The following is a 15,000-nucleotide window of genomic DNA, read 5'->3' as shown; positions in this document are numbered from 1 at the left end:
AACAAGTAAACATAGTAAATATAGAGTAAATATAATACATAAATATAAATATAAATGAGTAAATATAATATATAAATATAAATATACATATAGAGTAATTATAACAAGTAAATATAGAGGATCGAGTCGATGCCAGTAAGCTCATTGCACTTTGCAGGATTATTGCAGCACACTAGAGGACTACTGAAACCCTTTCATTGCAGGCCTTGGTGTTTTGGACTTTGAGATGAGTTTATACTGCCGTAGAAGTGTTTTGAAGTTAAATGGTTTATGGACTGTGGAAATTGTTTTGTTGATTGTTGAATTTGCATCGAGAAGGTTGCTTGTGCTTGTTTGGGTTGTGCACTGAGGGTTGATGTCTGAGCTAAGAGGAATGATAATGATGGTAATACAACAATGATAATAATAATATTGATGATGATGTTTATTACAATAATGATCATGCTAATATCACAGACACACACACGCTTATATATATATATATATATATATATATATATATATATATATATATATATATATATATTATATATATATGTACACACCCAAACGCACCTATATGCACACACACTTACGTAACGTATTACCAGTCAAAAGTGAATCCTTTAATCAAGATAACAAAGCTATATGCATTTGCAGTCAAAATTGCATTGTAAATAAACTCTTTGTAACTTGCTCGCATCCAGAGATGAAATCTCGACTTTTATCCAACTTATATCCGACTAATAAAAGTCCCATCGTTCGTATGGCTGTTTAAAACATCCATTAGGTGTTTTATCGTCTGCTTTCATTAAGTAAATAGAGTGGCACAGTTGTTCCACCTACAAAGCTTTTACTAATTAACACATCAATGACGTGAGTTTCTAGAGTTTTTGGCACATTACTAAAGAATTATTTGTATGCTTAAAGGAAACAAAACAAACATCAGTTGTCTTCTTATGGTATAGTTTGTCAATGAGAACTAGAAATATTTCACTTCTTTTTCGCTCAAGAGGGTTTTCACGATTCTGAAATGAATATCCTTTTGAAAATTGATGCTGGAAATATCAGTCGACGGTCACAAAAGGTCATTATACTTATTTTCGAAGCGGGTGAATAAAATCTAGGCTATTTAGTAATCAATATTTATCATTCGCAGAAGGGAATAAGCACCAAAGCCCTTTTAATCTAACAATGTGGGACAAACGAGTAAGAGATATAAGGGTCTTTTATGGTTGCTAATAACAGCTGATACCGGCTTGCGTTTCCATTGCATTAAACCCTTGAACAGCTCTCACGAAAACGCTGTTGTTTGCGGTAAACTTTCCCTGTCTTCTCTTGTCAACACACACATTTAAATATTCAAGACATGTTTGCATTTTCCTTCATCTTGTTCAGTACTAGGGTATTCATGAAGGGAATTGTGAACAAGTCTTAACCACTGTCCTAATGAAAAATAGTTTTAGACATAAAATTCATAACGCGTTTTAACTACGGATAACATTTTCTGTTGTTCGCTACAGTGTAGTCAGTATCTTCCGTTAATCACCTCTATCAGACGAAAAAAGAAAAAAATATATAATCAAATTCAGTTATGCATTACACGAAATTATATTGGCATTAACAACGTACTTTAAATATTTCCATTTCCATCGTTCCATTAAAAACAAAACGAGGAGTGAATTTCGATGAAAGAATGGCCAAGCTAAACTGTACCTAAAGTATTTCATTAACAACATTATCATTTTCTGCACCGAGGAAGAACAAAACAAAAAAGAAAAGCTTGTTGATTTAAGACAAATATTTAAGCTTGAAATATTTGCTAAATATGTATCTAACAACTTCTCTTTGTCCTTGCTGTGGGTTTAGTCGGATTTAGAGGGTTCATCGACAGAGAAACTCGACACGTGGTAACCATTAGCACTGCGCCCTCCCTCTCTCCTTCTCGTTCTCTCTCTCTCTTTGTCTCTGTCTCTGTCTCTCTCCCTCTCTCCTTCTCGTTCTCTCTCTCTCCCTCTCTATTTCTTTGTCTCTCTCCTCTCCCCCTTTCTCTGTCTCTGTCTATGTCAATCTCTCTCTCTCTCTCTCATTCTCCCTCTCTCTTTCTCTGTCTATGCCAATCTCTCTCTCTCCCTCTATCTTTCTCTGTCTCTGTCAATCTCTCTCTCTCTCTCTCTCTCTCTCTCCCTCTCTCTTTCTTTGTCTCTCTCTCTCTCTCTCTCTCTCTCCCTCTCTCTTTCTCTGTCTCTGCCAATCTCTCTCTCTCTCTCTCTCATTCTCCCTCTCTCTTTCTCTGTCTCTGTCAATCTCTCTCTCTCTCTCTCTCTCCCTTCACCCCCCATCCTCTCTCTCTCTCTCTTCCTCTCTCTCACTCCCTCCCTCTCTCTCTCTCTCTCTCAAACAGTCTGGTGTTGGAAGGATTTGGGACATTCCGTCCACGTGTATGTATTTAAGCGCTGAATTTGGGATCAAAGTGGAGTCTCTTGGCACAATCATGTCCTTGTGTTCAAACAATATCTCGACTCCTTTCAAGTTCACAAGTTACCTGTTAGGAGTAGCTGTTGGGAAATGTCTGTAGAAGATGAATGATTAAAGAAAAAACAATCTACGTGCATGTATTCATTATGTATGTGTGTATTTGAACGAACATCCACAGATATATCGCTAGATACCTACATTTATCTCTCTCTCTCTCTCTCTCTCTCTCTCTCTCTCTGTCTTTCTCTCTCTCTCTCTCTCTCTCTCTCTCTCTCTCTCTCTCTCTCTCTCTCTCTCTCTCTCTCTCTCTCTCTCTCTCTCTCTCTCTCTCCTCTCTCTCTCTCTCTCTCTCTCTATATATATATATATATATATATATATATATATATATATATATACACATATATATCTTTTTAATCTACACACCTATCTGTTGCTTCGTCCTCGATGCATTTTTTTTCCTTCAAGTAAAATAAACTGAAAAATAAACACAATCCTAATGTTTGCCACTTAATTTCCCCATCACTTCACACCACAACAGGACCAAGACTAAGAGCAAAGGAGGAGAAGACAATCCGATTGTTAAGTTCATTACTTCCACGGCGATGTAATCTTGTTGGACTTGAATTATTACATTATAAAGGATTCCCTTGGCCTTATTTGGTAAAGGGGGTCGTAGTGCACACGAACTCCAGAATAAACTGGTTGTCTATGTGTGCGTGTTTGTGTATATATTTGATCACACACACATACAAACACACATACACACACATATAATTATAAATATATATATTGTATATATATACATATATCTATATCGTATATATCATATATATATATATATATATATATATATATATATATATATATATATATATATATATACATATATACACACATACATATATGTATATATGTATGTATATGTATATATGTACATATATATAATATGCATCTATATATATATATATATATATATATATATATATATATATATATATATATATATATATATATATATATATATATATATATGTATGTATGTATATATATGCATATGTATATATTCATATATTTACATATATAAATATATACATGAATATTTATATAAATGTATATATATATACACATACACACACACACACACACATGTTTATTGATATATACAGATATAAATACAGTGACGTACACGCAAGGATGAAAAGGATATAAAATTCCTCATAATTAACTCCTTATTGATACCATCATTGATTTGTTTTATAATCGTTATCATTACTATCATCAGTATTATCAATATCATTACTATTACTGTAATAGTAATAGTAATTATTATTACTATTATAATCATTATCATTTTCATCTTTTTCATAATTATCTTTATCTTTAGCGTTTTTGTTATTATGATCATTGCTGTTATTATTATTATTATTATCATTATTTTATAATCATCATTATCCTTATCATTAATGCTATTGTCATCATCATTAATACCATTGTTACCATCATTATCATCATTACTGTTATCATTATCACTGTCATTGTAATTACTGTTATAATCATCATTAGTGTTAACATGACCATTATTTTCATTATCGTCATTATCATTTCCATTATCATCATCTCTTCATATTTCTGACTTCGGTTTATCAAGTTAATTTGAAAACTAATTATGTTTCTATGTTATTATTATTTTTTTCTTTTATTGTGACGGAGAATGAAAGAATAAGGGAATAAGTAAGAATAAAGAAAATCATAAGATTAATACACATAAATAATAGATATGATAAATTGATAAGAAATATGTGACCTTCCCCGCATCCCACCCTCCCTTTCCCTCTACCCTTCCCCCCCCCACAATCTCCCAACCACCCCCCCACACACTTCCCCTACCCCCATCTTCCTCTTCCCCCTCCCCTCTGACCAACCCCAACCTCCCCCCGCACAATTCACCTACCCCCGCCTTTCTCTTCCCACCCCCTCCCTCACCCCCTTACCTCTCCACACAATCCCCCTCCCCTCTGTCCACCCCCTCACCCCACACACAATCCCCCTACCCCCACCCTCCTCTTCCCCCTCCCCTCTGCCCACCTTCTCCTTCACCCCCTTACCCTCCAACACAATCCCCCTACCCACCCCTTCCTCTTCCCCCTCCCTCCCTCCCCCCCACAATCCCCCTACCCGCACCCTCCTCTTCCCACTCCCTCCCCCCCTCCCCTCAACCCCCTCCCTCACCCCCTTTTCCCCCTCCCCCTCTGCCCATCCCCTTACCCCCCACCCTCCTCTTCCACCCTCCCTCACCCCCCTCACCCCCATACAACCCCCCTCCTCACCCTCCTCTTACCCCTCCCTCCCCTCACCCCCTTACCCCCTCCCCTTCCTCACTCCCTATCCCCCCTCCTCTTCCAACCCCCCTCCTCCCTCTCCCCCCTCCTCTCCCCCCCTTCCCCTCCCACACCCCTTACCCCCCCAACCACCCCAACCCCCTCCCTCCCCTTCCCCTCACCCCTTTTTCTCCCCTTCCCTTACCTGCTGCGAGAAATACACGAGCTGCTGCTGCTTCTCCGCCCTGTAGAGCTGAAGCTGCTGGAACAGGGTGCGCGTTTTCCACTTCCTGAAGTAGTACTGCACGTAGCGAGCTGCTTCCGCCTCTATCGTGTCTGCTCGGGGAGGGAGAGAGAAGGTGAGGGATGTGGTGGGGGTGGGGGTGGTAGGGGTGGTGGTAGGGGTGGTGGTGATGATGATAGAAACGGGGAGGGAGAGAGAAGGTGAGGGATATGGTGGTGGGGGTGGTGGGGGTGGTGGATGGTGGGGGTGGTGGTGGTGGTGGGGGTGGTGGTGATGATGATGATAGAAACGGGGAGGGAGAGAGAAGGTGAGGGATATGGTGGGGGTGGTGGGGGTGGTGGTGGTAGGGGTGGTGATGATGATGATAGAAACGGGGAGGGAGAGAGAAGGTGAGGGATATGGTGGGGGTGGGGGTGGTAGGGGTGGTGATGATGATGATAGAAACGGGGAGGGAGAGAGAAGGTGAGGGATATGGTAGGGGTGGGGGTGGTGGTGGGGGTGGGGGTGGTGGTGGTGGTGGTGATGATGATGATAGAAACGGGGAGGGAGAGAGAAGGTGAGGGATATGGTGGTGGTGGGGGTGGTAGGGGTGGGGGTGGAGGGTGGTAGGGGTGGGGGTGATAAAGGGGGTGGTGGTGGTGGGTGGGGGTGGTGGGGGTGGGGGTGATGATGGTGATGATGATGATAGAAAAATAACAGACGAAGACAATGGTGGTGATGGTGGTGGTGGTGGTGGTGATGATAGAAAAATAACAGACGAAGACGACGATGATGGTGGTGGTGGTGGTGGTGATGATGATGGTGATGATGATGATAGAAAAATAAAAGACGAAGACATTGATGATAATGATGATGATGTGATGATGGTGATGATGATAAAAAATAAAAGACGAAGACGATGAAGATGACGACAAAGATGATAATAATAATGATAGTATTGATGATGATGATGATGATGATAACGTTATACGAAAAAAATGAATATACAAAAAATATAACGAAGCAGGTGATACTTATCAGAGAACCAAGTTCTCTTTATTTTCACTTACATTTTTCTCTTTTTTATAAATGTGTTTGTGAGAGGATGTCATTGTTTACACCCTCATCAATACGAGAAAACCTCTGACGTCACTCTCATCTATTTCTAAAGAGGTCACAAAAATAAGACAAAAATAGAGACAAATGCCTTTCACCCAATCACTTCACTTTAAAAAAAAAAAAAAAAAAAAAAAAAAAAAAAAAAAAAAAAAAAGATAAATGAATAAATAAATAATTAAATAAATAAATAAAAAATGCTCTATATCTAGGTTGTGTTTTGAAATAGCCAAGAAATATATAAAAATGACGGAAATTTAACGATGGTAATAGCAAGGGAGACGGGAAAACGATACCTACTTATTTCGGGTTAAATCTGATCTATGAAATATATACATATAATAATATATATAGTGCTGTGGTATGGCGCTGAGGTTTTTGGTGTATATATATGCAGGGAAGAAAGATGGTACAGATGTATGTGCACACGGACGTACACGTACATGCAAATACACACTCACATATAAATTATATATGTATACAAACACACACATACGATTATATATGTGTGTGTGTTGGACATATTTAACTTCTTGAATAGATATTACCATACCCTCACTGTTATGCGTTGTCCTCCATTAAGCCCTTGACACATAACCAAACGACCTGAAAAACAAACAAACTAACACCTCCCCTACATCCCACGACCCCCTCTCCCCATACCCATCCAACCCCCTTCCATCCCTCCCATTCTAACCCCCTCCCCTCCCTCCCCCTGCAACCCCCTTCCCTCCCTCCTCCTGCAATCCCCTCCCCTCCCTCCCCCTTTAAAACCCCCCTTTCCCCTCCCTCCCTACCCAACCCCCTTCCCTTCCCTCCCTACCCAACCCCCTTCCCTCCCGCATCCCCTTCAACCCCCTCCCCACCCATCCCCCTTCGAACCCCCTTCCCACCCATCCCCCTGTAACCCTCTCCCCCTTCCCTCCCCACCCATCCCCCTTCAACCCCCTCCCCACCCAACCCCCTTCCCTCCCTCCCTACCCAACCCCCCTCCCAACCCATCCCCCCTGCAACCCCCCTCCCTCCTCCTATAACCCCCTTCCCCACCCATCCCCCCGACAACCCCCATCCCTCCCTCCCCCCTGCAACCCCCTTCCCACCCTCCCTTTCCAACCCCCTCCCCTCCCCACCCATCCCCCCTTCGAACCCCCTTCCCACCCATCCCCCTGTAAACCCCTCTCCCCCTTCCCTCCCCACCCATCCCCCTTCAACCCCCTCCCCACCCAACCCCCTTCCCTCCCTCCCAACCCATTCCCCCTGCAACCCCCTCCCTCCTCCTATAACCCCCTTCCCCACCCATCCCCCGACAACCCCCATCCCTCCCTCCCCCCTGCAACCCCCTTCCCACCCTCCCTTTCCAACCCCCTTCCCTCCCCACCCATCCCCCTTTAACCCCCTTCCCCACCCAACCCCCTATAACCCCCTTCCCACCCATCCCCCTGCAACCCCCTCCCCACCCATCCCCCTTCAACCCCCCTCCCCACACCCAACCCCCTTCCCTTCCCTCCCCCCTTCGAACCCCCTCCCCACCCAACCCCCTTCCCACCCATCCCCACCCAACCCCCTTCCCACCCATCCCTACCCATCCCCCTCCCCCTTCCCTCCCCTCCCCTCCCTTTCCTCCCTACCCAACCCCCACCCATCCCCCTTTAACCCCCTTCCCACCCATCCCCCTGCAACCCCCTCCTCCTCCTCTCCCCCAAAGCGAAACGCCAAGCACTCACTCGCGAAAGACATATCATTGCCATTGGTCTCCCGACTCTCGTCCTCCAGGATGGCGAAGATCCCCGTGCTCTTGCCAAGGAACAACTCCAGGATGTGTCGGTTGTCGGGGAAGCTGAAGTTCTTGGTGGGGATGCCTTCCTCGGAGTAGTCTTGCTGTTGGGGGGGAAGGGGGAAAGGAGGGGAGGAGGGGAGGAGGGAAGGGGGAGAGGAGGGAAGGAGGGAAGGGGGAAAGAGGGAAAGGGGGGGAGGCGGAAATGGGAAAGGGGGGAAGGAGGGAAAACGTCAAAGAAGGAAAGGGGAAAAATGGAGAGGGAAGAAAGAAGAGGAAAAGGTAGTTGAGGAGGAAGAGGAAGAAGAAGAGAAAGAGTCAGATTATGATATTTATATAGATGGTGAGTATGATAATGACATCATGTACGTGTCTAATCATCTCTGTATATCCATTTATCGATTTATCTATCTACCTTTCCATCAGTCAGCCAATCTACCTTTCTATCTAACTATATATGAATCAAGACAAAAAAAAAAAAAAAAAAAAAAAAACTTAGAACCCCCTCCCCCCCCCAAAAAAAAAGACGAAATATCTTCCCACATCTCACCATCTCCCAGTTAAAGATGTACTGGTTGTAGTAGTACTGGACTTGCTCGTTGGCCACGTTCACCAGCAGGTTCTCGAGCGTGTTGTGGTCATTGGCTTCGAACCCGAACATGTCGAGAACACCCACAGCGTAGGGGTCGCCGCTGTGGGAAGGAAGGGGTAGGAAGGGGGGTCAGTGTCAGGGGGAGGTATGTCTTGGCTTTTTCCCCTTTTCTTTATTTTTCATTTTACATTTTTTTTCTCCTTTCCTTCTACAGATATATATATATGTGTGTGTGTATGTATGTATGTATGTATGTGTGTATATATATATATATATATATATATATATATATATATATATATATATATGCATACACATATATACATTATGAGATTATTACCATTATCATTATCATCATTGTTATTATTATTATCATTATTATCAGTGTTACTGTTATTTTTATTGTTATTATTATGATCATCACTATTACTTTATCATTATCCTTAGTAGTAGTATTATCATTACTATCAGTGCTACTACTATCATGACCTTTATCATTATTATCATTATCATTATCATCAATATCATTATTATTAAAAATAAATGAAATAAAATAATAATAACAGTAACGTACTTAAAAAAGAAAGAAAGAAAAGAAAAGAAAAGAAAAGAAAACAAAAACAATGGACTCCACTCACAAGACCAGCCTCGTGACCGACATCTTGGTGTTGATCATGTTGACCAGGAAGTCGACCACCCTGCAGTAGAGTGTGCGTGCCAGGGCGTCGGCACCGCTCATGGCCTCCTCCGCCGTCTTCTTCCTCTGGTCCACCTGTCCCCCGGGCTTCACCACGCAGCAGTTGCACAGCGCCCACGCCAGCTTCTTCTCGTCAGCGTCCAGCAGGCGGCACACTGCAGAAGGGGCGGGCGGAGGTGGGGTTGAGGCGGGCGTGATCGGAAAAGTAGGCGCGGGAAGAATGGCTCGAGAGATACGTATCTACTTATTCATTATCTACTTAGAGATGTGTATATCATTATTTATTATCTACTTAGAGATGAGTATGTGCTTATTGCTTTCTCTGTCTACTGGAAAAGACTTGGACATATTCATACATACACATATATATGCGCGTGCACACACACACATACATACACACATACAAACATACACTCACTCACACATACACAAACACACACACACACACACGCGCACATATATACGAGTATACACACACACACACACACACACACACACACACACACACACACACACACACACACACACACACACACACACACACACACACACACACACACACACACATATATATATATATATATATATATATATATATATATATATATATATATATCACACACACACACACATATATATAGGCTTGTGTGTATATGTGTAAATATGGAAATGAAACTCGCCACAACGAGAAAATATGTGGCTAGTTTCATTTTCATTTTTGTGTTCATGTGATTGTGTTTGTGCTTGTGTTCACGTCTGTATATGTATGTACGTATCCTCAAGCAACAGCATTTTCTCCCCCCCAAACACAGCAACAGACCACCAACACCAGACCCAACAGGAGCAACCCCGTGACCCAACAGGAGCGCCCACCTTCCTTCACCGGCTCCATGTCCGCGATGGTCGCCTGCGTGTCTCCTTGGAAGTCAATGTTGCCGATGTTGAGAATGGCGGCCAAGATCAGGTAGATGGTGTGGATCTCGCGGTCTGTAAAGCCGATGATCTGTCGGGGGTCGGGAGAAGGGGAAGAGAGCGTGAGAGGCAAGATTAGCTGGTTTTGAGAGGGCGAAGGGCGTGAGAGCATGAGGGCAAGATAAGATTAGCTGGTGATTGGGGATTGGTCTCGAGAAGGCGAAGGGCAAGAGAGCGTGAGAGGCAAGATTAGCTGGGGATTGGGGATTGGTTTCGAGAAGGTGAAGTGTTTTTTTTTTTTTTTTTTTTTTTTTTTTTACCAGAGGTGTGGGCAAGAGGGCATGAGGACAAGATTATCTGGTGATTGGGGATTGGTTTCGAGAAGGCGAAGTGTTTTTTTACGCTTTTTTTTTCTTTTTTACCTGAGGTGTGGGCAAGAGGGCATGAGGGCAAGATTAGCTGGTGATTGGGGATTGGTTTCGAGAAGGCGAAGTTTTTTTTTTTTTTTCTTCTTTTTTACCAGAGGTGTGGGCAAGAGGGCATGGGGGCAAGATTATCTGGTGATTGGGGATTGATCTCGAGAAGGCGAAGGGCGTGAGGGCATGAGAGGCAAGATTAGCTGGGGATTGGGGATTGGTTTCGAGAAAGCGAATTTTTTTTTACGTTTTTTATTTTTTATTTATTTATTTTTTTTTTTTTACCTGAGGTGTGGGCAAGAGGGTATGAGGACAAGATTAGCTGGTGATTGGGGATTGGTTTCGAGAAGGAGTGGTGTTCGTTCTGCTGTGAGAGGCTGATTGTGTACATTGGAGAAAAAAACTTGCTCAAAAGAATGCATCCTTTTATTTTTTTCTTTCATTCTTTACTTTATTAAAAGAAAAACTGTTTTAACAATACGTAAGAAGTCCTCTCAAAATAGAAAAAAACTTCTTATATATCTACACATCTATTTATCAATCTATCTATCTATACACATATATATACATCTACACACACACACACGTATATATACCCAAGAACAAATAATAATAAAAGAAAATCAAACCAATATAAGCCACCAACCCTACAAACCTCTCCCCCAACCCCTCCCCCTCCGACCCCGCCACCCCCTCCCCCTGCCCCTCCCCCTCCAACCCTGCCCTCCCACTCCCCCTCCAACCCCGCCACCCCTCCCCCTGCCCCTCCAACCCCGCAATCCCTCCCCCTGCCCTCCCAACCCCTCCCCTCCCCCTGCCCTTCCAACCTCTCCATCCCCCCCAACCCCCTCCCTCTGCCCCTCCAACCCCGCAATCCCTCCATCTGCCCCTCCAACCCCTTCCCCTCCCCCTCCCCCTGCCCCCTCCAACTCCCCCAACCCCTACCTCCAACCCCTCCAACCTCCTCCCTACCCCACCCTACCCCGCCCCCACCCCCTCCCCCCCTCCACCCCTTCCCCACCCCCACCCCCCCCGCTTCTCTCACCTGCAGGGCTTCCTCGGCCTTATTGAAGCGCTGGGCATTCGTGACCTCGTTGTCGAAGGGATGCTTGGCCAGGTAGTGGTACTTCCGACCCAGCTTGAGGCCGTAGCGAGCGAGTCTCGAGCTCTGGGAGAGGCCGTCGTAGAGGTAGTAGAAGATGTGGAAGTTGCTCTCGCCTCTGGAAGGGGGGAAAAAGGGAGAAAGTTAGATTGATAATGAAGAGGGAGAAGGAGGGGTTAGATTGATAATGAAGAGGGAGAAGGAGGGGGGGGGGGGGAAGGGAGAAAGTTAGATTGATAATGAAGAGGGAGAAGGAGGAGGGGGGAAGGGAGAAAGTTAGATTGATAATGAAGAGGGAGAAAGAGGAGGGGGGAAGGGAGAAAGTTAGATTGATAATGAAGAGGGAGAAGGAGGAGGGGGGAAGGAAGAAAGTTAGATTGATAATGAAGAGGGAGAAGGAGGGGGGGGGAAGGGAGAAAGTTAGATTGATAATGAAGAGGGAGAAGGAGGAGGGGGGAAGGGAGAAAGTAAGATTGATAATGAAGAGGGAGAAGGAGGGGGGGGGGAGGGAGAAAGTTAGATTGATAATGAAGAGGGAGGAGGAGGAGGAGGGTGGAGGGGGTGGGGTGATGAGTGCGATAGGGAGATGAGGAGAGTTAGCGAGGAGGTGATCAGGGATAGGGGGGGAAATGGTGAGGGATATAATGAGGAGAGGGAAGGGGGAGAGAGCAAAATAAGAAGTTTACGAGAAGTAGGAGGAGCTAGGGAAGAGGTAACAACAACAACAAAAATAACGAGAAGAGAGAGGAGAGAGAGAGAGGTGGGGAAGAGATAAGCTAAAGAATAAGGAGAAAGGGAAGAGGAAAGATGGTAAAAAATAGGAAAATGAAGGGGACACGATAATTAAAGATAACAAGTAAAGGCAGGGAAGGAATTATCAAAAGAAAACGGAGAAGCTACATAGAATGGGATACTTTAGAAAATGTACAACAGAAAATTATGGAAGATGCTCTTACCTCTGAAAGGAAAATGAGGGAAAATGAGGAGAGATTGAGAGTTTGTGGAGGAAACAAATGACGAAAGGAATGAGAATGGAAAAATAGAAAAGTTTGTGGAGGAAACAAATGACGAAATGAATGAGAATGGAAAAAACAGAAAAGTTTGTGGAGGAAACAAATGACGAAATGAATGAGAAAGGAAAAACAGAAAAGTTTGTGGAGGAAACAAATGACGAAATGAATGAGAATGGAAAGACAGAAAAAGTTTGTGGAGGAAATAAATGACGAAATGAATGAGAATGGAAAAACAGAAAAGTTTGTGGAGGAAACAAATGACGAAATGAATGAGAATGAAAAAAACAGGAAAGTTTGTGGAGGAAACAAATAACGAAATGAATGAGAAAGGAAAAACAGAAAAGTTTGTGGAGGAAAAAATGACGAAATGAATGAGAAAGGAAAAACAGAAAAGTTTGAGGAGGAAATAAATGACGAAATGAATGAGAAAAGAAAAATAGAAAAAGTTTGTGGAGGAAACAAATGACGAAATGAATGAGAAAGGAAAAATAGAAAAAAGTTTGTGGAGGAAACAAATGACGAAAGGAATGAGAAATGGAAAAACAGAAAAGTTTGTGGAGGAAACAAATGACGAAATGAATGAGAATGGAAAAACAGAAAAGTTTGTGGAAGAAACAAATGACGAAATGAATGAGAATGGAAAAAACAGAAAAGTTTGTGGAGGAAACAAATGACGAAATGAATGAGAAGGAAAAACAGAAAAGTTTGTGGAGGAAACAAGTGACGAAATGAATGAGAATGGAAAGAGAGAAAAGTTTGTGGAGGAAACAAATGACGAAATGAATGAGAATGGAAAAACAGAAAAGTTTGTGGAAGAAACAAATGACGAAATGAATGAGAATGGAAAAACAGAAAAGTTTGTGGAAGAAACAAATGACGAAATGAATGAGAATGGAAAAAACAGAAAAGTTTGTGGAGGAAACAAATGACGAAAGGAATGAGAATGGAAAAATAGAAAAGTTTGAGGAGGAAACAAAGGACGAAATGAATGAGAAGGAAAAACAGAAAAGTTTGAGGAGGAAACAAATGACGAAATGAATGAGAAGGAAAAACAGAAAAGTTTGTGGAGGAAACAAGTGACGAAATGAATGAGAATGGAAAAACAGAAAAGTTTGTGGAGGAAACAAATGACGAAATGAATGAGAATGGAAAAAAAAACAGAAAAGTTTGAGGAGGAAACAAATGACGAAAGGAATGAGAATGGAAAAACAGAAAAAGTTTGTGGAGGAAACAAATGACGAAAGGAATGAGAATGGAAAAACAGAAAAGTTTGTGTAGGAAACAAATGACGAAATGAATGAGAATGGAAAAACAGAAAAGTTCGTGGAGGAAACAAATGAGGAAATGAATGAGAATGGAAAAACAGAAAAGTTTGTGGAGGAAACAAATGACGAAAGGAATGAGAATGGAAAAATAGAAAAGTTTGTGGAGGAAACAAATGACGAAAGGAATGAGAATGGAAAAACAGAAAAGTTTGTGGAGGAAACAAATGACGAAATGAATGAGAAAGGAAAAAAAACAAAAGTTTGTGGAGGAAACAAATGACGAAAAGAATGAGAATGGAAAAACAGAAAAGTTTGTGGAGGAAACAAATGACGAAATGAATGAGAATGGAAAAACAGAAAAGTTTGTGGAGGAAACAAGTGACGAAAGGAATGAGAATGGAAAAACAGAAAAGTTTGTGGAGGAAAAAATGACGAAATGAATGAGAATGGAAAAAAAAAGTTTGTGGAGGAAACAAGTGACGAAATGAATGAGAAAGGAAAAACAGAAAAGTTTGTGGAGGAAACAAATAACGAAATGAATGAGAAAGGAAAAACAGAAAAGTTTGTGGAGAAAAACAAAACAAAAACGAAATGAATGAGAATGGAAAAAAACAGAAAAGTTTGTGGAGAAAAACAAAACAAAAACGAAATGAATGAGAATGGAAAAAAACAGAAAAATTTATGACGAAATGAATGAGAAAGGAAAAATGACGAAATGAATGAGAAAGGAAAAACAGAAAAGTTTGTGGAGGAGACAAATGACGAAAGGAATGAGAATGGAAAAACAGAAAAGTTTGTGGAGGAAACAAGTGACGAAATGAATGAGAATGGAAAAACAGAAAAGTTTGTGGAGGAAACAAGTGACGAAATGAATGAGAATGAAAAAACAGAAAAGTTTGTGGAGGAAACAAATGACGAAAGGAATGAGAATGGAAAAACAGAAAAGTTTGTGGAGGAAACAAATGACGAAATAAATGAGAATGAAAAAAACAAAAGTTTGTGGAGGAAACAAATGACGAAAGGAATGAGAAAGGAAAAACAGAAAAGTTTGTGGAGAAAAAAAAAAAAAATGACGAAAGGAATAAGAAATGGAAAAACAGAAAAGTTTGTGG

General features: G+C 42.1%; 1 protein-coding gene across 1 annotated transcript in view; it reads right to left on the bottom strand.

Moving 5' to 3' along the window:
• LOC113800629 (neither inactivation nor afterpotential protein C) overlaps nucleotides 1-15,000 on the bottom strand; it is a 91,050-nt gene that overhangs the window by 17,550 nt on the left and 58,500 nt on the right. Inside the window, exons 14-19 of the mRNA XM_070123387.1 lie at nucleotides 11,554-11,728; nucleotides 10,054-10,183; nucleotides 9,122-9,335; nucleotides 8,442-8,583; nucleotides 7,842-7,995; nucleotides 4,984-5,114 (exon numbers count right to left, since the gene is read on the bottom strand). Coding sequence (XP_069979488.1) covers nucleotides 4,984-5,114; nucleotides 7,842-7,995; nucleotides 8,442-8,583; nucleotides 9,122-9,335; nucleotides 10,054-10,183; nucleotides 11,554-11,728 — 946 coding nt within the window. The remainder of the gene's footprint in view (nucleotides 1-4,983; nucleotides 5,115-7,841; nucleotides 7,996-8,441; nucleotides 8,584-9,121; nucleotides 9,336-10,053; nucleotides 10,184-11,553; nucleotides 11,729-15,000) is intronic.

Source organism: Penaeus vannamei, chromosome 7, assembly GCF_042767895.1.
Source record: "Penaeus vannamei isolate JL-2024 chromosome 7, ASM4276789v1, whole genome shotgun sequence".
Classification (NCBI taxonomy): domain Eukaryota; kingdom Metazoa; phylum Arthropoda; class Malacostraca; order Decapoda; family Penaeidae; genus Penaeus; species Penaeus vannamei.
The sequence above is the reverse complement of the archived record's forward strand: the minus strand, read 5'-3'. Positions and strand labels throughout refer to the sequence as shown.